Source organism: Vipera berus, assembly GCF_964194415.1.
Source record: "Vipera berus genome assembly, chromosome: 3".
Classification (NCBI taxonomy): domain Eukaryota; kingdom Metazoa; phylum Chordata; class Lepidosauria; order Squamata; family Viperidae; genus Vipera; species Vipera berus.
Window position 1 is genome coordinate 153,208,376 of NC_138204.1, and position 21,951 is coordinate 153,230,326.

General features: G+C 39.2%; 1 protein-coding gene across 2 annotated transcripts; it reads left to right on the forward strand.

Moving 5' to 3' along the window:
* Positions 1–3,231: 3,231 nt before the first annotated feature.
* Positions 3,232–17,935, forward strand: ALDH5A1 (aldehyde dehydrogenase 5 family member A1; the record flags this gene model as incomplete). Of its 2 annotated transcripts, XM_081323478.1 has the most annotated exons (10): positions 3,232–3,573; positions 5,534–5,617; positions 9,101–9,271; positions 10,036–10,152; positions 10,433–10,576; positions 12,539–12,682; positions 15,136–15,294; positions 15,428–15,597; positions 16,511–16,569; positions 17,704–17,935. In XM_081323478.1, 10 exons carry the CDS (start codon positions 3,232–3,234, stop codon positions 17,910–17,912), a joined length of 1,599 nt encoding a protein of 532 aa, XP_081179604.1. In that variant the 3' UTR covers positions 17,913–17,935. The 2 variants fall into 2 exon arrangements, with proteins under 2 accessions (XP_081179604.1, XP_081179605.1); XM_081323479.1 differs by lacking the exon at positions 5,534–5,617 and having other exon boundaries at positions 3,252–3,573.
* Between the last annotated feature and the right edge of the window lie 4,016 nt (positions 17,936–21,951).

Here is a 21,951-nt window from a genome sequence, read left to right on the forward strand (position 1 = left end):
GGAAGACTGCAACCTTTGAAACATGAAAGTAGACTACATTTCAAATATGACAATGGCACTCATGCTTGAAATTCAATTCCCCATTTCTATAAACTAGCTAATAGATTATTTTATTTTATAAACAAGAATTAGACCAAGAAACCTAAAATCCCTTATTCATTGGTAATGAGTCAAATCATGCCTAAAATGGAGAAGGTGAACTGTTATTGAAGTGAACACTTAAAAAAAATCTCTCTTCTAATTATTGATTATTTAGCCAATCAAGAGTTATCTCCAGCTGGATAGCTCCTCTGCTTCAACTAAAAGTCATTACTTAATGGCGTTTCTGTCATATAAAATAAAGAAGAAGCCAAAGACAAATATAACAGGTTACAAATACAAGACCTTGTCTGCCTTAAAGGCAGATCTTATCTGGCTTAAAATTAGGAGTTGTGTGTTTACACAATAAAATGAACATCTGGAAGCCTCTCTTGCCAAATATGGTATCTGTATCAAAAAATATTACCAAACAATATCCATCTTTTTGAAAAAAAAAGCAAAGTTGAAATGACTGTATCTGCCTTCCATTTTTCCACTAATGCAATGATGCAGTGCTTATTTTACTCACTGTGAGGTAAACTGCCCATGAGCAAGAGGTCTGCATGATAGCAGCTTATATCTATCTTGATTCATGGATTAATAAGGAATAAAAACTAAGTGCTGTTAATGAAATTCTGAAATAAATGCAGTAATTCATATTAAACAGCAATCATTTCTCATTTCAAAATGCTAGAAAATTCTAGAAAATACTGAAGGAGGGGATCCAAGCCAAGAAGTCCCTCACTCCACCCCACTTCCCCACCCCCACCCCTCGGCTTTTCTCTGCCAAGTGTGAGGTGGAATTTGTACCGACAGTTTTATATAATTTTTATCAGCAGCTGCCTGTGCCCACTTATTTTGCCTTTTAAAAATATGTCTACAACTTTCATCATGTAATACCAGAACCGTTGGTAACATAGTGCATAAGCACAATAATTTGTTTTAAAAACAAAAAAAATGGTACAAGAAGTATTCAGTAAGCATGATTTAAAGGAACAATAAACTTTTCAGCGACAAGTACAATGATAAAGCCAGAGTGAGAGATTATATAAATTGAAATGCCTGGATACAGATTCATTTTAACTGGAGGCTGAAAAGACTATAAAGTAGGCATTACTTGCTGAATCTTTTGAGGAAGAAAATGTTCCAAAAATGAGGTTCTCCCAAAGTGAAGTTATTTTCTTTAAAATCGCACTTCCTGCATGGGAGGAATTTGGAACAATGCCATTTTGGAAGTTCTTAAATCAAGGCTTGGCAGGACAAGTTGGTTCCAAAGTTGTTCCAAAGAGCTAGAAATGGAAGAAATACCACCTTAAAAATGAGTGAAAAAGTAAAATAAGGTAACAGTGCAGTTCTTCTGATTGGAATTCTTTTAATATTTGAATGAATTGTATTGTACTGTCAACAATCTACACAGAATTTCTAAGTCATCTTTGTGGCAATGATGAGAGCATGGATGACCATAGTAAGATCATTTTTGTTGCAAAATAACCATGGCTAATATTATCCATGCCACTAAGACCATTTGAAACTTTGGTTTATTGGCCCTTACCCAGACCATTACCAAATCTAGATACCACTTCAGTAGTCTGTGCTGACCCAGAGAAATAGCTTTAAATACCCTGAGACCAAATAATTCCAAATTCTTGAAATGTCCTCATTCAGTACCTTTGTATACATGTTAAAAGAGCATAAGAGATATAACAGACCCTGCCATAGTTTTTTCCTCCCTGACCACTTAAACTAATGTGGAGAATGGCAGAACTGCTTCACCCATTCATCATTCCTCTTTGTGGATTTATATACCAATGTACCTAAGGTTAAGCCATCTATTGCCCAATACACTGAATCATAAACTGGATTTGCACACCAATGCCTTTTGGATGGGGAGAACTCAGCAGAGAGAAGTCCAGTGCCCTCCTCATTGCATAGTCATGATCCAACTCCGTGATCCAATGTGGCAAATGAGTGGTCAGAAAGAAATGCTGGATCCAATTCTCCGACGGCAACAGAAAACGGCAACTTATAACGATGAATCATTTAAACATCTTGGGGACATTTTATTTCTGGAATTTAAGAGGCCATTCTCAATCAAATGAAAGAGTTTTCAAAGTGCAAATTTATGAAGAGGTTTAACAGCAAAATAAAATGCTATTTGTTGTTATTTTTTTAAAATCACATTATGTATACCAGTCAGCTCATTGATGCATAAGGACAGCTATACTATTACATATCTATATTTGAATGGCCAAGCTAATCATCTTTCCCACCTGTATTTCTGCACGTTTGTTTTCCCTGGACTAAATTGCTCATAATTTATGCTCCCACCATATAGGTTTACAATCAGGATAGCAGAATAACAGAGTTGGAGAGGACCTTGGGGGTCTTCTAATCCAACCCCCTGCTCAAGCAGGAGACCCTGTGCCATTCCAGACAAGTGGCTGCCCATTTAAAAAGCGCTGGTGATGGAGCACCTACAACTTCTGCAGGCAAGTCATTCCACTGATTAATTGTTCTTATTGTTAGGAAATTTCTTTTCCAGGTTGCTTCTCTCCTTGATTAGTTTTCAAGCATCGCTTCTTGTCTTGCATTCCGGTTCTTTGGAAAATATATTGACCCCTCTTTGTGACAGCCTGTCAAATACTGAAACACTGCTGTCATGTCATCCCTAGTCCTTCTTTTCACTAGACAAACCCAATTCCTGTAACCATTCTTCCTTAATTTTAGCCTCCAGCCCCCTAATCATGTTTGTTACTCTTCTCTGCACTCTTTCCAGAGTCTCAACATCTTTTTTATAATATGGTGACCAAAATTGGACACAGTATTCTAAGTGTGGTTTTATTAAGGCTTTATAAAGTTATTCTAATACTTCACGTGATCTTGATTCTATCCCTCTGTTAATTCAATCTAGGATTGAATTCACTTTTTTGGCTCCTGCCATACTGTTGGCTCGCATTTAAGTGATTGTCCTGATCAAGAGGGCATTCTCTAAAAGCACATGCCTCTTTGGGGCAGCCTAGCCCGAGCCCCTTTGCGGCCCCCGCTTGCTAAGCAGCGGAGGAGCTCCAAGGGTCGCGGTGCTCCTCAAGGGACGCTTCCCCAGCCCTTTTTCGCCCGCCCGCGCTGCTCCGCCTTCCGAGGCGGGGCAGGACGATGGCGGCGAGGATTGCGTGGCCGCATTTCCGGGGGTTGCTAGCCCACCGCTCCTGCCCTAGTCCCCGGTTCCTGCCGCAGGCTAGGCCGACCATGGCCAGCCCGTCGCCTAGCCGGCCGAAAAGTACCGGCCCAGGCTTCGCCACTGGGGCCGCTTCCTTGGCCCGCTCTGGAGGCTTCGTGGGAGGCCGCTGGCTCCAGGCGGCAGCCACTTTCCCCGTGTGGGACCCGGCCACCGGCACGGAACTCCTCCGGGTAGCCGACTGCGGCGTGGCGGAGGCGGAGGCCGCGGTGAAGGCCGCCTACGAAGCCGGCGCAGCTTGGAGCGCGGCTTCGGCCAAGGTGAGCGAAGGGAAGGCGGCCGGCGGCGTCCCGGCTAGGGAGAGGCTGCTGGGGTGGGTGGGGTGGGGGGTGTAGGTGCAATAAGCAAATTGGGAAGGCAGGGGGATGCGGGGTGCGGAAAGAAATGCTTGCCAGGAAGCGAGCGATCCGAAAACCCGGGGATAGGTTTCAGTCAGTCGGGTTTCTGCACATGTGCAGAGTGCTGCTAGCTTCTGATTAGCCGCGCGCTACCTGCTCTTCCCGAATAGCTCTTCGCAGGTTGATTCAAATTCAGCATAAAGCGTTCGCTTCCTTAATAAGTGTCTTTTATCTGCAGCCTCTCTAGAGCAAACCACAGGTTCGCCAAAGTAACGGGCGCAGTCATGAATTCATTACTGTACAGCAGGGGTCTTCAAACTCGGCCCTTTTATGACTTGTGGACTTCAACTCCCAGAATTCCTCAGCCAGCATGCCTGGCTGAGGAATTCTGGGAGTTGAAGTCCACAAGTCATAAAAGGGCCGAGTTTGAAGACCCCTGCTGTACACCAATGCCGCTGTTATGCTTTATGTCAGAACATCTGGTGGAAAACATCCAGATGTATATGCAGATGTCAAAGCGTGTGTTGTCATTTCTCCCCATCGGCCCTGCAGACACCCATGTATTCAGTCTTAATAATATCTGGTATCTGGAGTTATTTTTCCCCCCCCAAATTGTGCTAGTTGTATTCAGAAAATAACAGAATAACAAAGTTGGAAGGGGACCTTGGAGATCTTCTAGTCCAACCCGCCTGCTCAAGCAGGAAACCCTATAGCAGACAAATGGCTGTTGAGTCTCTTCTTAAAAGCCTCCGCTGATGGAGCACCCATAACTTTAGGTAAACTGGTGTGGTCTTGTGGTTGGATTATGGATTTAAAAAATCAGATATGCAGTACTCACCAGTAGAATAAAATCCAGTTTGCAGAGTCAGTGAATGAAATTGCTGTGATGGCAGTTTCTTGGCTTACTTGTTAACTAAATTGGCACATGTACTTTGTACAAGATAAAAGGAACACGTGTAATATTTATGTATTTCCAGTATGTAAATAGCGTGATGATAGCCTGCAGAGGCCCATTAGAAGAATACAAGATATTTCCCTAGTTTTCACCTTTAATGAATTCTTATTTCTAAATCATGAATTCATATGTTTATATAGTTTCAAATTGCGTTTTATCCAGTCTCTAAATAAAAAGCCATTTACTCTCCAGGAGTACCTGCAGGATCAAAGTCTTTCATCAGCAATGTTGGACTGTTGTTCCACAAACTTGCTTGTTTCATATACGTATGACCACATTTGTAAAAAAGGGACAGGGTTTGCAGTGTGAACACTTTCATGATTTGAACTTCCTGTAGACATTTTTTGGCATTTTTTTTTACATTCTGGAGCCTAAAACAAGAGTGAATTCTTTACTAAGTCAGACTTACTTCTGAATAGCATTTTCCTCTGAATATCTTGGAATACTCTTGGATGTTTTTTAAATGTTAATTATTTTGTCTGTTTTTTTTACAAAAAGTATATTTCCACCTCTTGAATTTTTTCGGACCTCACTTGGCCTGTGTTTGTACAGTACAGTAAATCTACTGTACTATAAACTAGTCAATGACTTTTTAATTACAAATTGCTTATAATGCAAACTCAGCCCAGTCAGTGAGTCATAAAAATTCAGACTTTAAATTAACTGAGTAAACTTTGCTTAAATTAAATACAGGTGGGATAGTATAAAACATAGCTACTGAAAATGCTTGACTATGGGGCTGATGTATTAAAATCATCTTTTAGTTTTAGGAATAATATTAGATTGAACTTTGATCTACTTGATAGATTTGGAGTGATCATAGTTGAATAAAGTAAGACTCTATAAGTTACAATTATATTTAGAGAAATTTGCTTTTTTAAAATTTTACAAAGATCCTTCTACAGTACAGTTTTATTTTTTATTCAGGATAGAGCGGTTTTGCTTCGTAAATGGTATGATTTGATGATAGAGAATAAAGATGAGCTTGCAAGGATCATTACAGCAGAAAATGTAAGTATACAAAGAAGAAAAGAGATCGAAGCAACCAATAGATGGAATTCAAATGTTCTTCCTTGCTTGTGTTTGCCCCGTATTCTAAATTATATATCCTGGTTCATAAAATATAGCAGCTATATTCACACAATACATTACCACATTATAGCATAGCACATTACTAAGGTAATGGCAGTGCTTGCCAAACACATTGAATCTTACTTAGTCTTGTGTGATTCCAGCCCATGTTATTGTTCTGTACCATTCATTCATTCATTGGCATCCTTCAGTCTCGAGAGAATATGGTATCATGCTCTGGAAAGAGGTCCTAAAGCAGCATCTGGTGTGGCTAAAAAGGCCAATGTGAGAGTGGCAGTCCTTCCGGGACTGCCTCTTTGCCTCAGCCTGCCGCACAAGTGTCTCATCAAAATGGAATTAAGGGCAGTGTTAAAAGTGAAGCCTATTGCTTCTGAGCAGCTAATCTTCTAACATTATGGAATGTTTTGAATCAAATTTTGTTAGCTGAGCGATTCAATACCGAGGGCTTAAGAAAGAAATGGATGCTACAAGAGAAATAGAGGGCCAAGTTAACATTTCTTTTATACTTATTTCTTAGGTTAAATTTATTTGCTGCCTATCTTGCCAGGGGGCCATTCTAGGCAGTTTACAATAATAAGGAAGAAAAAGAAAAAGAGTGTAAACAGTACAGAAGTAAAATAATAGAACATAAAATAAAAAGATGGAGGAATGGAGAGCAGAGGGGGGGTGGGGCAGGGAGAGTGGAGTCTGCCATCAATCCAGCAGCCACCTCCAGTATATATTGTTTGAATAGGTGGAGGAGAAAATAGGAACGGCAGTGTAGCCTGAATAATATATGCAAAAACCCTCCTGGGCCTTGTAGCCAGGAAACCCTAAATGGGGCAACTGGGAGGTAATGGGAATAGCTGTTACTTATATTATCTGTTTGCTGAGTGAGCTGACAGTGGCATGTTGGGAGCCAGCAGGGCTGAAACTGCTCTCTAGATTAGCATTTCCTAAAGTGTGGTCTGGGGTCTGACACAATCCTTGTAAAATATAAAATAACAGTCCATGGAAAATGTACAAATAATCCCACTCTTTTGTCTCCAACCAGAGTTTTCCAGCTGTGATTTTTTTCCAGCAATCTGGTAAAAGGAGAGCTCTAACTATTGGCAATCAGATGACCTAAGCCTTAAAAAAAAGTAGCAAATAAAATAACAGAACAGGAAAAAAGGTCAAAACTACAAATACATGAAACCACAGATAAAAAGGGGCCACCCGTACAGTTGTTTAGGTTAACTAAGATTTTAAAAAATAATTTCAGTTTGAATAGGGATAAGGGCTTGAAGAAAGTTATAGGATATGCAACTGATAAAAACATTCAAAACTCTGTGTAGACTATTAGAAATGGTAATAAGTAGCTAAAACCTTTTGGACCAGAAGCTATTTAAAGTTTAGTTTCCTAAGTGCAGGTAGCAATAATCACTTACCTTTGTGGGTAATCTGTCACACAGAACTATCCAATGAGGTAACCATCATGAAATCATCAAAACTGGAAATCACTTGGGAATGCAGCCATCAGAATTTGCAAGTAAGCCCTCAGATTTTTCCTATGTAAGAAAAAGAAGTGACTCCTACTAAAAGAAAGGAATGGAAAATGCATTTCTATATATCCTTCTAGTAATTACTTTGTGTCACCTTCATATAATGTTTCCAAATTAATAGCTGAGATAGATTATCTATATAGTGTTGGTGAAATGTTAATGCCTCCTGCATGGAACTTTATTACATTGTGGGTTTAAGAAGTGAGTTTGCTGCTTTTATACAAAAATTCAGTAAAACATAAGAATTAAAGATCTGGCTAAAAAATGTGGTGAAAATGTGGTCATTTTGCTGCCATCTGGTGATCATCCAGATTTTTACAACACAGAAATGGCATGCCTTGCTTAATCCTTCCCCTACTAGAAGGTTCTTCCTTGCAAACCATGTCATGCAGGGGTGTTTTTTCCCTCCTTTTTATTCAGGCAAATAAACACTTATTTAAGCCAGACGGAAACGGCCTAAGAGACAAGATGCTTACAGAGAAGAATTGGGCTAGGTTCTAATAAAAGAAAATATATGTAGCTCAAGCTAAATAGTGGAGTCCTTTATGCCTCCCTGAGCTTGGTGGTTTACTTACCGACATTTAATTACCTGGCTAGTCATTAGTGAAACATCTACAACAGGGGTGTCAAACTCAATTTCATTGAGGGCCGCATCAGCATTGCGGTTGCCCTCGGAGCCGGGTGGGTATGGCCAGGGTGGGCGTGGCCTACTGGGTGGGCGTAGCTAGAGTGCGTATGGCCTACTGGGTGGGTGTGGCCAGCTCTACATCGTTCGCATCAAGGCTGCCTATGGGGGCCTGGGCAGGAGTGGGACAGATCTGAGGGTCTCTGGCAGAAGGAGGGTCTCTGGGCCAGGGCCAAGGCAGTGGGGGCCGTTCCCTCACTGTTTCCAGGATGGCTTCGCGGGCCACATGAAACCACTTTGTGGGCCGCATCCGGCCCCCGAGCCTTGTGTTTGACATGTCTGATCTACAAGCAAAAACAGCCAAGTTCAAAGAATACAAAGACTCCATGGGCTAGGCTAGGATCTTTCATTGCATACTGTATAGCTATAATGTGATTTGATTGCTTCGGGTCTTGTATGATAAATAAAGTATAAATCCAGTCATCCCAAATTATAAATCATAGTTTTCGGGTTAGTGTTTTGTATCAATGCGGCCATTTGAAGTTCATTGATTGAATTTTCACTCAGCAAATTGTTGATTGCTCAATATGCGAACTTGTCTTTGGAACCCATGGTACAAAGATCAAAGTTTCTAATTTGTGTATCTTGGCAAATGGTATATTTTTTGCCCTGCAATTTTTTGTTATACTCTTTTTCTCATTTCTATCATATATTTTAGATTTAAAGCCTTTTTTGTTCAACTTTTTAATCTTGGCATTTTGTTTATATTTTGCATGTTTACAAATTAAAGATTAAATGGAAAAAAATGAAATAAGTCTGACAAAAGTGTAGAATCACAGGTCTTGAGATGGTTTCCTTATATGAGGTGAAATTGGGTACAGATGTGCTTGTTTATTAGTTTTGAGGTTAGAAAAGTTAATAAGGTAATAGTAAAGCAAAAGAATGTCCATTTTGCATTCCCTATTATTTATTTATTTAAAAATTAAAAAAAAACTACTTCATATAAGCCTTCATACTTGCTCTATATACTTGCATCAATATCTTGTTATTTATAATGGACAAGCAACTACTCCAATATACAGAAAAAAAGGGGAGGGGGAGAACCCTCTATTTAAAATATGTACCAGATATGGAGGACAACAGTAAAAATAAACATTTTTAAATGAAGGCACAATGTAATGAAAAGTATTAATAATTTTTTTTTAAGAATAGATGTTTGACTGTGTTCATTTATTTGTTCTGAATGTATCACAGGGAAAACCACTGAAGGAAGCCGAAGGGGAAATCTTGTATTCAGCTTCTTTCTTGGAATGGTTTGCTGAAGAAGCCCGGCGTATTTATGGTGATATTATTCCACCTTCAGCAAAGAACAGGAGAGTCTTTGTTTTGAAGCAGCCTGTGGGAGTTGCAGCCATCATTACACCTGTGAGTTGGCTGCTTTGTTGAAATCAAATTGGGGATCCACTTAAAGAGAGGAAGGGATTCCAGAAACAAGGTGCTTTCACAGAAAAGACTCTAGTTTTGTTACTTTGTAAACAAACTTTGAGTGGCAGAGAGAATGTAGACTGACCATTAAAACTTAGAATCTCTGGCAACTCTCAGATTATCTCATTCCAGCTGTTCAGGGTTCAAATAATAGGATGTGCAATCGGGAGATATGAATCAATGAATTCAAGTAAAGCCTGATTCAGCTTGCACTGATTTCTATTCAATTCAGAGCTTTGTATTTCTCATATAAATCTAAATACGGATAGCCCTGGACTTAAAAGCATTCATTTAGTGAATGTTCAAAGTTGCAGCAGCCCTGAAAAAAGTGACTTATCACTTTGCAGCATCCCCATGGTCATGTTATCAAAACTTAAAGAGTGTTCAGAGTCAGATTCTTTTTGGCCTCCTTTAAATCACATAACATGCCAGACCCGAAATCTCTTGATTTTTTCAAACAGGTCTATTTGGAGATATTTGGAATCTGCTTTCACATGTCATTAATTACAGTAAAAAGCGGGAGCTACTATGCAGGGCAAGATAGCCAATGATTTCCAGAATATTGTTACTCCCAATAGTAGAAGGAGGATTAAGTTTATTATCTTTTTCTTGGTATTTTGGCTAGAAATTTTAGGACTTGCCAGCTATTTCAGTGTGCCCCCAATTCTGTTGATATTAAACTTCCGTGTATCTTTTTGCTATAGTGGAATTTTCCAAGCGCTATGATTACCCGAAAAGTAGGTGCTGCTTTGGCAGCTGGCTGTACAGTAGTAGTGAAGCCAGCTGAAGACACACCTTTATCTGCCTTAGCGCTTGCCGAGGTAAGATTTTTGTACTGCTATTTATTTATTTATTTATGAAAATTTTATATGGCTGCCTAACTTGCTCTCAATCACTCTAGGTTGCTTATAATGATAAAAGCTCAATACAAATACAATAAGAAAAAGCAATAATATGATATGCCAGAGATAATTTTTTTACCATAAAATTCTTAAATAAGAACTGTTGGATGCTGCTGTGACAATATTTTAATACAGGATACATGTTTTTAATGCAAGTATCCAGATCCATGACTCTCCCACCAATTATTTCTCACTGCAGCTTGCAAATCAAGCTGGAATTCCTGCCGGAGTATATAATGTTGTTCCATGTTCCAGACAACAGGCAGCAGCTGTTGGAGAGGTGCTTTGTACTCATCCCTTGGTAGCCAAAATCTCATTTACTGGCTCAACAGCTACAGGAAAGGTATGCATATTCATGGGTTTAAAATTTTATACTCTAGGTCAGGGGTCCTCAAACTTGGCCACTTTAAGACTTGTGGACTTCAGCTCATGGTGGGTGGGGAATTCTGGGAGTTGAAGTCCACAAGTCTTAAAGTGGCCAGGTTTGAGGACCCCTGCTCTAGATTTTAAAATCTTCACAAAGTTGTAACTAAAGTATTTTTGAAACACTGTTAACAATTTTTAAATAAATGTTAACAATTTCCATAGTTCAGCTGTCTTGGGAAGGTTTGTAGAATCTGTTCATTCTTCAAGCATTGCCATCCTTTCTTACATGCCCTGGCCCACCTGTTCCCAGCTTGCTGATCTCCAGATGCAATGGACCTCTTTCAACATCCTTGACTATAGTGCAGCATAGATATTCACAGGTAGCCATGATGAAGCCCAAATGACAAAGCATACATTGTGACGTCACAGCACATACTCTTCATAGTTGAGTCTGAAGTCTGCTCACAAGAACATAAAAAGTGGACATTTTATTGCACGGTCACAATGCCCATTTCCTTTGCCTGCCCCCTCTTGCAGACTTCAAAGCCATGGGTAATGTTGGCTAGAGATTTGGCATTCCACGGATATGAAAAATATCAAATCATGGAAACCTGCTCTAGGCCATCAAGCTTTTTTTCACATATGAAAGCATTACTCATTTGGGAGGAAAAGCACTAAGGGAATAATTTTAAATTTTGGTATATTAATATCAAGACTTTTATGACACTTGAAGTCTTGTCTCAGAAAAATGTAATTTATGCAAATGTTATTAGTCATATTGAGTCTAATTAAGATTTCCTACTGAAGTAGGAAATTTATTCTTGTCTTGTTTTTCTTCCTTTCAACCCAACAGAAAGTTGGAAAAATATGTAAATGAAAGTTATGTATGTTTAAATAGACTAAATGTATCCTTTAATGTCACAAGGGCAGGACGCTGTCCATTAACAGGATAACTTTCCTAAAACTAAAAGACTAAGATCAAATTTGATTGGAGGAGAGAGTGGAGAAACCAGGAAAAAATGTATTAAGTTCAAAAATTATTCAGATCCAATGGAGACTGCAGGGTAATCTTCCTAGAAAAAGTTCCCACAATGCAGTTGGGCAGCAGCTTGGAATTCTGAGCCCCTCCTTCTAGGTCACGTAATCTAGATCAGTATTTTTCAACCTCAGAAACTTTAAACTGTGAACTTCAACTCCCAGAATGCTGAATGGAGAATTGTGGGAGTTGACATTTACATATCTTAAAAGTTGCTGAGGTTGAGAAACATTGGATTAGAGTATAGCATATGCTCCCCTGCCTTTTGTTTCCCAGCATACGCATGCATGCGCTGACACAGCGTGAGCAGAAAGCAAAAATACACCTAACTAATTTGTGGCTTTGAGTATTTGCCTTAAAAGTTTTCGGAATGCATGCATTTAAACCCATTTCTTGAAATTCAGCCTTTAAGAAGCATAATCCCTGCTGATTGACTTAAACTGGGGTTTTCAAAAATGTTTAATCCGGATGAAAAGTTATTATTAAAAACAAGTAGAACTTCCTTGATCAAGAGGCAAAGCTTTAGTGGTAGAACATTAGTGAACTCTTTTTTTGGTCTCTCATAGAACCCATTGAGCTCTTGCAGAACCCTAAGGTTTCATGTAGCTGTTTGAAAAGTCTTGATTCAGACCACTTTCCCCACCCTGAGTAGTTTCAATTTTCACTGGTTCAGGATCCTGTGAGCTACAAACTCAGCATGTCTTTCTCATCAAACAGGACTGGGGCAGATTAAGGGATCCAAGTACACACAAGCACAGCAGATGAGCTATAAGTGAAAATTAACACTGGTCTATCCAAGGTTTAAATGGATATTTATTTAAGAAACTGGTAGTTTAACATTGGCTTTAGGAAAATATTCTTCTTAGAGTAATTAGCTTTTCATGCCTGCTGTTATACTTACAGGTATTGCTACGCCATGCTGCTGGCACGGTCAAGCGGGTTTCCATGGAGCTTGGAGGACATGCTCCTTTCATCGTCTTTGACAGTGCTGACGTAGATAAAGCAGTTGCTGGAGCTTTAATTTCTAAATACAGAAATTCAGGGCAGGTGAGCTTGTCTTATTTTGTTTAATCTTATGAACCTTTCACCCCCACCCCCGCTAAGCATGTTGTTGTTGTTGTTAGCTGTGAAGTCGTGTCCGACCCATCGTGACCCTATGGACAACATTCCTCCAGGCCTTCCTGTCCTCTACCATCTTCTGGAGTCCATTTAAGCTCACACCTACTGCTTCAGTGACTCCATCCAGCCACCTCATTCTCTGTCGTCCCCTTCTTCTACTGCCCTCAATCTTTCCCAGCATTAGGCTCTTCTCCAGTGAGTCCTTCCTTCTCATTAGGTGGCCAAAGTATTTGAGTTTCAACTTCAGGATCTGGCCTTCTAAAGAGCAGTCAGGGTTGATCTCCTCTAGCACTGACCGGTGTGATCAGGAGTCTCCTCCAGCACCATAGTTCAAAGGCTTCAATTCTTTGGCGCTCAGCCTTTCTTATGGTCCAACTTTCACTGCCATACATTGCAACTGGGAAGACCATAGCCTTGACTATACGCACTTTTGTTGACAGGGTGATGTCTCTGCTTTTTAGTGTGCTGTCTAGATTTGCCATGGCTTTCCTCCCGAGGAACAAGCGTCTTTTAATTTCTTGGCTACAGTCCCCATCTGCAGTGATCTTGGAGCCCAAGAAAATAAAATCTGTCACTACCTCCATTACTTCCCCATCTATTTGCCAGGACCGCTAAGCATGGAGCTACATAAAACCTTGTTTTGATTGCTTCTTACATTTGAGGAAAATAGGATCAGTAATATTTATTATTATTTAAATTTACATGCAATTCACTTAATGGCAACGAGTAAAACTTTTTCGCTAGGATCTTAACGGCACAAGTATAATAGACCTGTATACCTTTGAAGAGTATTCGGAAGCTACCATTAGTGCAGAATATGGATGGCAGCGCAGGCATTTCCTAGGGTGGCCCACCGTTCCACGAGCTGCATTGGCTGCTGGTATGCTTCCAAGGGCAATTCAAGGTGTTGGTAATCACCTTTAAAGCCCTTCATGGCATGGGTCCAGGCTGCTTGAGCGACCGTCTCATCCCACTGAGATTGGCCTGCTCCACCCTTGCCGGCAGAGGAGGCATGTGGCAGACTCTGTCAGCCAGAGCATTCCAGCCGGCAGGGTCAGGAGAAGAGTAATCTCTGCCATCACTCCTGTCCTTTGTAATATCTTGGCCAATGGACTGATGTTGGCTCCAACCCTCCTGATCTACCGTAACAGCCTAAAGATCTGGTTCTGCCAGATTAAGAAAGACACCACCTCTCCCCATGTGTTTTGTGTGCCCTTCTCCTCATCTTTTAACAGTATCTAATGTTATTTTCGAACCTAGCAGTTCAAAAGCACATAAAAATGCAAGTAGAAAAATAGGGACCACTACAGTGGGAAGGTAACAGCGTTCTGTGCGCCTTTTGCGTCTAGTTATGATGGCCACATGACCACGGAGACGTCCTCGGACAAACGCTGGCTTTTTGGCTTTGAAATGGAGATGAGCACCAGCCCCTAGAGTCGGACGCGACTAGCACACATGTGCATGGGAACCTTTACCTTTACCTTTTTAATATTGTTTTTATTTATTGTTTATTATTTTAATGAGTACTAGTTTTATTGTAAGCACCCAGAATTGCCTCCAATGAGATGGGTGGGGATATAATAAAATATAAATTAAATAAATAGTATGGTTTGTTAGGTTTTTACTTTGCATTTCATGTGAACCCAGCTATTGAAGTTGTACTCAGCTTTATTATATGGGCCTTTGCTTAAATTATTACGGGAGCATTTTAACTCCTATAAGAATATTGTCATATCTTTTCCAGTGTGATGAAGAAGATGTGGAGAAATGGGCAGTATATGCCCAGTAGTTTGTGAGGGGATCTTATATTTTAAATAACATTTAAAAACTGAAAAATCCTTTTGTTTCTTTGTTTATTGAAAATAATACATTTTGTTGCATCAAATTTTGATAATGTTCCTCTTATCTGCATCTTCTTTGGAGGTTACAGCTTAGAATTGTTAGGGCAAAAATTATTGAGAGCTTTGTGAGAAAAATTGTCCCAGACTATTAAGACATTGGAAGATCTTAATCACCTATATATGGGGCTGCCGTTTTTGCCATTTTGACATATTTGGCAGAATCCCGGTTGGGAAAGGCTGATCTGTACTGCTGTTGAAGCTAAAATATAAGAATGATATGCTGAAATAGCATCTTTTGAATAAGCAGATGAAAGAATTACATAGAAACTTTATGAAAACATGTAAATTGCTATCTGTAGGCTTCTAATTCCCAAGTCGCTTATGCTAACAACCCATAATAATTAAATGGCTTCCATATTTTGGATGAAAGATGAACAAAATAAGAGATACACTAAGGCTGAATGGGGAAGAGTTGTATAATTCTAATTTCTAGATATTTCAGCTGTTGTTCACAGAGACCCCATCCTGCTTACCTTCCAGACCTGTGTATGTGCAAACCGCTTCTTGGTGCAGAAAGGGATCCATGATGAATTTGTCAAGAAGTTTGCCCAAGCCATTCAGAGGGAACTATGTATTGGCAATGGATTTGATGAAGGGACTACCCAAGGGCCATTAATTAATGAAAGAGCAGTAGAAAAAGTAAGAATTATTTATCAAAGAAAAATGGTTAAAATGCATACCAAAGTCATGTTTATTATTTGCTGTTGTACAATAACATTTACTACATTTTACTTTGGATTAAGAGTTTGTCCTAAGTTTGATGTGTTCTTAGGTTGAAAGTCACATAGATGACGCAGTGTCCCAAGGAGCATGCATAATTACTGGAGGAAAAAGGCACAGTTATGGGAAAAATTTCTTTGAGCCAACTCTGCTTTGCAATGTGTCAACAAGTATGTTATGTACGCAAGAGGAGACTTTTGGGCCTTTGGCTCCAGTTATCAAGTAAGTCATTAAGCATTTAAACAGATAACTATGTAATCATCTCGGATCATTAAATTGCTGTCAGAAATCTTCCTCTATGAATAACAATATGTTATTAGACTTGTATTCTGCATGACTCTTAAAGAGTCTGGGCAGCTAACAAGAATAAAAGATTTTGCAATAAAATCAGTGAAACAGTACACATACTATTTTGCCACAAAACATACTGGAAGGGAAACTGGGTTGTTATTAGCCCATTTTGTGTGTGTATGGATCTGTGTATTTCTGAGATAGATATTTTTTTCAATCACTTGTTGACATACTGTTCTTTTCCCTGTCACACACACATTCTGCCCCCTGCAATCCTTCTGTTATTCTATTATCCTTCCCAACCATTCTGGAATTAAAGATTCTAGAGAAAACATAATGATTTTGTCAGGAAAGGTTGGAAATGTTTGCCTATGAAGTAAGGTTTTGCTGCTCGTTCCATTTTTCAAATTTTGTAACCAGATGAAAGGGAAAGAAAAGCATCTTGCATCCATGAATGTTGCTGGGATAATTTTCTGAAGATGTTCATGTGTTATGCATGGTACATATATAACATCTGTTGCTATCCTTTCATAGAGGAACTCTGCATACAAATGTACCACACCAGAGCTGTCATTTATTTAGCTATCTTTAAATGAATATGAGACGAAGTTATCTCTGTGTACGTTCTTGGGTAGGCCTAGATATTTCCCCCTAGCCAGAGATCTTTCAAGATTTTCAGATCTTTTCCAAAATGAACAAGTTCATCTAAATGTATGCTTTTCCAAATTATCTTACAGGGAATTGTGGAAGTTTCTATTATGCAAGGGTATAAGAATATCATAATGTGCTTCTTTAGGACAAATTATTTTTTCACCCCAGTGATATCATATTTCCACTTTTGCAGATTTGATACAGAGGAGGAAGCACTCGCCATTGCAAATTCAGCCAATGTGGGTTTAGCAGGTAGGTGCTTTTAAATAGTTAATAGGATAGAAAAAATTGATATGCTCAAGGAAGTCAAGATGATACATACACATACATACTTTGACTAGCATCTCTGAGGTTGGAGCTAACTGAATTCCCAAACATGACAAAAATACAGAGTACTAGTAGAGCTGGTGTGAAATAAAGGTAGTCCTTGACTTACTACCTGGCAGTGCAGTGCAGTGGCTCAGTGGTTAAGACGCTGGGCTTGTCGGCTGGAAAGCCAGCAGTTCAGGTTCTAAACCTGAGCACCACATGACAGGGTGGGCTCCCACCCTAGTTCCTACCAACCTAGCAGTTCAAAAGTGTGCAAGTGCAAGTAGATAAATAGGTACCACTTCGGTGGGAAGGTAACAGCACTCTGTGATGTCATGCTGGCCACATGACCATGGAAATGTCTTCAGACAGCGCTGGCTCAATGGCCTTGAAATGGTGATGAGCACCACCCCTTATAGTTGTCAAGGACTAGCAGAGTAAAATCCACAGAGAGTTGTTAACCTTTTCCTTTGACTTACTACCATAATTGAGCCTAGAATTACAGTCATAAGTAATGCCAGGTCATCACATGACTGCACCTGATTTTCCAAACTTTTCTGCAATGAATGCAACAGTCATGAAGTAAATCCACTGTTGGGGGGGGGCAGGGGGGAGGGGTTTCTGGCAAAAAAGCCATAAATTGCAGTCAGGTGACCATGGAACACATCAAACAGCCATAAATGCAGGCCGGTTGCCAAGCACCCAGAATCTGAAGGGGGCCATCAGAACAGGCCATCTGAGTCATAAGTACCTTTTGGGAAGGGAGGGGGTCCACTGTAGCATTGAATGGTCACCAAGTGAGTGGCCCTAACCTATAATTCCGTCACATTGCAAATAATTGGACTTTTCTTTTTCTTGTGGGGAAAAAAGAGGAAGAACAGCAATGGTACTTTAGTCTTTCTATTCTTCAGCAGGGGTTTGGAACATATTAGAGTCTTCCTGGTTGTCACGAGGATTTCTTTGGCCTTTTGTGTGTGTGTGTGTGTGTGTGTGTGTGTGTGTGTGTGTGTGTTTAGTAAAGCTTTCAAATGCATTGGGCATTATAGTTATTTTGTGTTCCTTTACTCACACTTGTAGGCTATTTCTATTCTCAAGACCCAGGCCAGATTTGGAGAGTCGCTGAGAAGCTGGAAGTTGGGATGGTCGGCGTTAATGAAGGGATTATATCTTCCGTGGAGTGTCCATTTGGTGGGGTCAAACAATCAGGGCTAGGAAGAGAAGGATCTAAATACGGCATTGATGAGTACTTAGAAATAAAATATGTTTGTTTGGGAGGCTTACAATAGCTGTTGCTAGCACAGTAGCCAAACTAGAACTATAGTTTTGGCCTTTCGTTGGCTTTCCTTAGCAAGCTAACTTGGATTTTTTTTCCCCTCTTTTCCTAAAATAACTGTGATCAGGTTTACGTGTAGCGATGTCTGTACTTGAAATTATGTCAGTAGATATAAAACAGTTCTTCATAATTACATTGTGATTGCAAATGTTAGTATTGTCTATCTTGGTCCTAATGTGGAAACAAATCCTATTTGCTGTTGACCTTTGGAAGAATTTGGAAGACTTTATGAATATTTTTGGAACAAATAGGGCAGCATCTCTACTAATTTTTTCTCACATGTGGAGGGTTATAAAATGACGGAATCTTAAAATATTTGTGCCAAATTTTAAATATTACTCTTTTTCTAATACTTTGTTTTTTAATTAATTGGGTAAAAATCCGGTTTTCATACCAGTAGTTGTTCTTCAGCTATTGTCAGAAATACAGGTTTCCTGGTGGATATATATTCATTTCTAATATCCTATTCATCAATAGGACTAGGCTTATTTAAGAACAGATTTACAATTTGTAGCCTGTGGTTAAGCACAAATTGATGGGCAGTAATCATTCCTGCCAAACTATAATGTACACAGTCTTCAGAGACTCTTGATTTGGCAGAAAAATGGAATCCTTATAGATTTTATGACAGTGTAACAAAGCCAAATTATAACAATAAATATTAATATACATAATAGATTCATTCAGACCTGCTTGGGACCAGTAGCTACATAAATAGTTAGATTTCATTGATACATGTTCATAAGCTCATTTTTTAAAAAAAAAAGATCCATGGAGCTGCTATAGGAAACTTGTCAGTGCTCTACGGATGAATTGTTTGGTTCCTGCAGACTTAACTTTGAATGGTTTATTATTCTCTTTTGTAATAAATACTGATTATTTTTTAAATGAGATGGGAAAATTTGGATGGCACTGACATAGTGCTGCATTAAACTGAATGTGCACTTTATATGTCCAAATTGCATTGAAATGTTGTATTACTTTTTTGTTCCATGTTTTTGGGCGAGGCAGTTAAGTTCTCCTTGGGCCTTAAACCCCTTTGCTATATAACATCTGCTTCTGAGAGTCAACCCCTGGTTTCAGAAGCGCTCTGCATAGTCTCCTGAACAGCATGAAGTTCGATTATACAGAGTACTTGTTTTAAATCAGCTTTCATTACTGTGCTTTATTTTTTTCTTAACAACTAGAACTAGAGAAAAATTCAGGTTGTGGCAGTTCCCAAAAGTACCATTTGTAACATTCTTACTCTTTCCTTAAAAAAGAGTAGAAGCCAAATAAGGAGCCTTGGTGGAGCAGTGGGCTAATGCCTCCTTAAGTAACACCAGCTGCCTGCAATTAGTGCAGGTTTGAATCCCACCAGGCTCAAGGTTGACTCAGCCTTCCATCCTTCCGAGGTAGGTAAAATGAGGACCCAGATTGTTGGGGGCAATAAGCTGACTTTGTAATAATGCTGCTTGGGGGGGGCGAAAGCCCTAATAAGCAGGCATATACATAGAATGAAGGCTATTGCTAAGCACATTGGTTTGTGCTTAAATTGTAAGCCGCCCTGAGTCTTCGGAGAAGGGCGGGATATAAATGGGATTAAAAAAAAATATGCTTCATATTTGGACCACTCGGAGGCTTCAGCTGGTGCAGAATGCGGCCGCACAAGTTGTGATGGGGGGTCTCCCAATACTCCCATGTAACGCCTCTTCTCCGCGAGCTGCATTGGCTTCCAGTTGCCCTCCAGGTGAGATTCAAGGTGTTGGTGATGACCTATAAAGCCCTAAATGGCATGGGTCCGGATTATCTTAGGGAGCACCTGCTGCCAGCATCCACTTCCCATCGTCCTGTGCGCTCCCACAGGGAGGGCCTCCTCAGGGTCCCGCCGGTCAGGGAATGCCGGCGGGCAATCCCCAGGGGTAGAGCGTTCTCGGTGGGCGCGCCTGCCCTATGGAATCAGCTGCCTGTGGAACTCTGGTTTCCCCCCCAACCTTCGCTCGTTTCGCCGGGACCTAAAAACTTGGCTATTTGACTTAGCCGGCCTGGACTGAGGGGTTTTAAGGTTTTAAATTTTAAATTTTATACTGTTTTGGGGCTATTAATTTTATTTTATTTTAATTTGTACATTGCACTGTTTTAATTTGCCCTGTAAACTGCCCTGAGTCCTTCGGGAAAAGGGCGGTATATAAATCGAAACAAATAAATAAATAAATAAATAAATATGTTAGCAAATGGAATATTTCATAAATAAAATATTGTGCCATTTAAGGGTATGGAAGACATTTCAAACTGTTTGATTATAGCACAAATGAATACTGTAATGATCTATTATATATTTTAATTTCAAGGAAAATACTATACAGTATATGTTTATATTCATATAAGGGAACACCTGAATTAAGTTTTTTTTATTACATAATCAACTTTTTCTTACATTGTTTGTTTACCAGATATGAAGGTTAACAACGAATTGCTAATGTAATAAAAGTTGGACATTTACATTTATTGTCAGATTTGATTTGCAATACTATTTCTTCTTCTTTGTCATGTTCTCATAGACTACAGAGGAAAAAATGGGAGGGGGGAAATGACACTTTATTAGAACAGATGTTGATGGTAAAGTAGTTTCCGTAAGCCTTCCACTTGAACAAAGTTTAGTAGATGTGAAAGCTCTTATAGCTGATCTAGATTTTGAGGAAACTGAGGTTACACATAACATCTGTGATCACTTAATCGTGTAAATACCTTGGTCTTTTTTTTGCTTGAGATGTGTGTGGTTTTATTGGCCAATAGATGCATTTAAAATTCTTTTCCATTCATCATTGTTCATATCCAATAAAACATCTCATTTGTAATTTTGTTTATGTACAGAATGTACGTGCATATACATCCACTATTGGCTTCATATATAATCATCATATTTATGTCCTGCAAAATAATTTCAAACACATTTAGATTAGTTTAGATGACACAATACAATCCCTAAGAAATTATTCAACAGCTAATTCAAAATTTTAAAAGTTTGAGCTTTTTTATGGTAACCACTAAGGAAAATACTAGATTATTATTATCCCAACTATATTTTACTGAGCCTCTAGGTAGAATAAAGCGTAGGTCTGAGTAACCGCTGTCATCCAAGTTATCCTAGAAAGATCCTTGTATGAAGTAGTACTTATTTTTCTGAACAGCCAAAGCAATCTTTAATCCTAGATCTAGCTTTCTAGAAGAGGATCCTAAAAATGGGAGACAGTCAAGAGGATTATGCCACACATAGCTTGCCACGAGCTTTCCAATTGCTGCATCCAACAGGAAGAAAAACAAGCCTTGTGCTCACTCTCACACAGATTGGCAAAAAGCAAGGTTTTGCAAGGAGTCAGTTTTTATTCCCTCCAAAACATATTCATATCTGAACATATATTCCTGCCATATATTCATCTTATATTGCACTATTACTGCTAATCAGTAGTTGTATGTTTTATGACTCATCCTGTCATAAATCTAAACACGATTTATGTTTAGCAGCATGATATTCTCAAAGCAGAGTTTAGCAGATATATAACTTGATTCCTATTCATCCCCATACTCATACACACTCATTTATTTAGCAAATGAAAGTTAAGAGAACTGTTTTGTCTACATGTCAGTTTTAATAACTGATAACTTCATATTGATAGAAGTGGCTTCCTATACAGACAAGTTCACTCTGTTCTAAGAAGACTAATATAAAGAGTTTTTCCTCTGTGATCTTGTAACATAAAAGCCTTGGTTAAGATTTTAACAGTAAATTTTTAGAAGTCCATGAGACATGAGGTAAATGCCATCTCTGATAAACAGGTTTTAAAAAAACGTGGCTTAAAAAAACTGCTTGAAAAACAGCAAAATATCGATGGTATTCCCCTCTCCTTTGCCATGCTGGAAATTTATGAGTCTGTCTGCCTCTCTGGTACTTTAGGAAAATAGAGAGCTGTTCAGTCTTCAGTGCCCTGAAGCAACCATTTTCCTAAGAAACC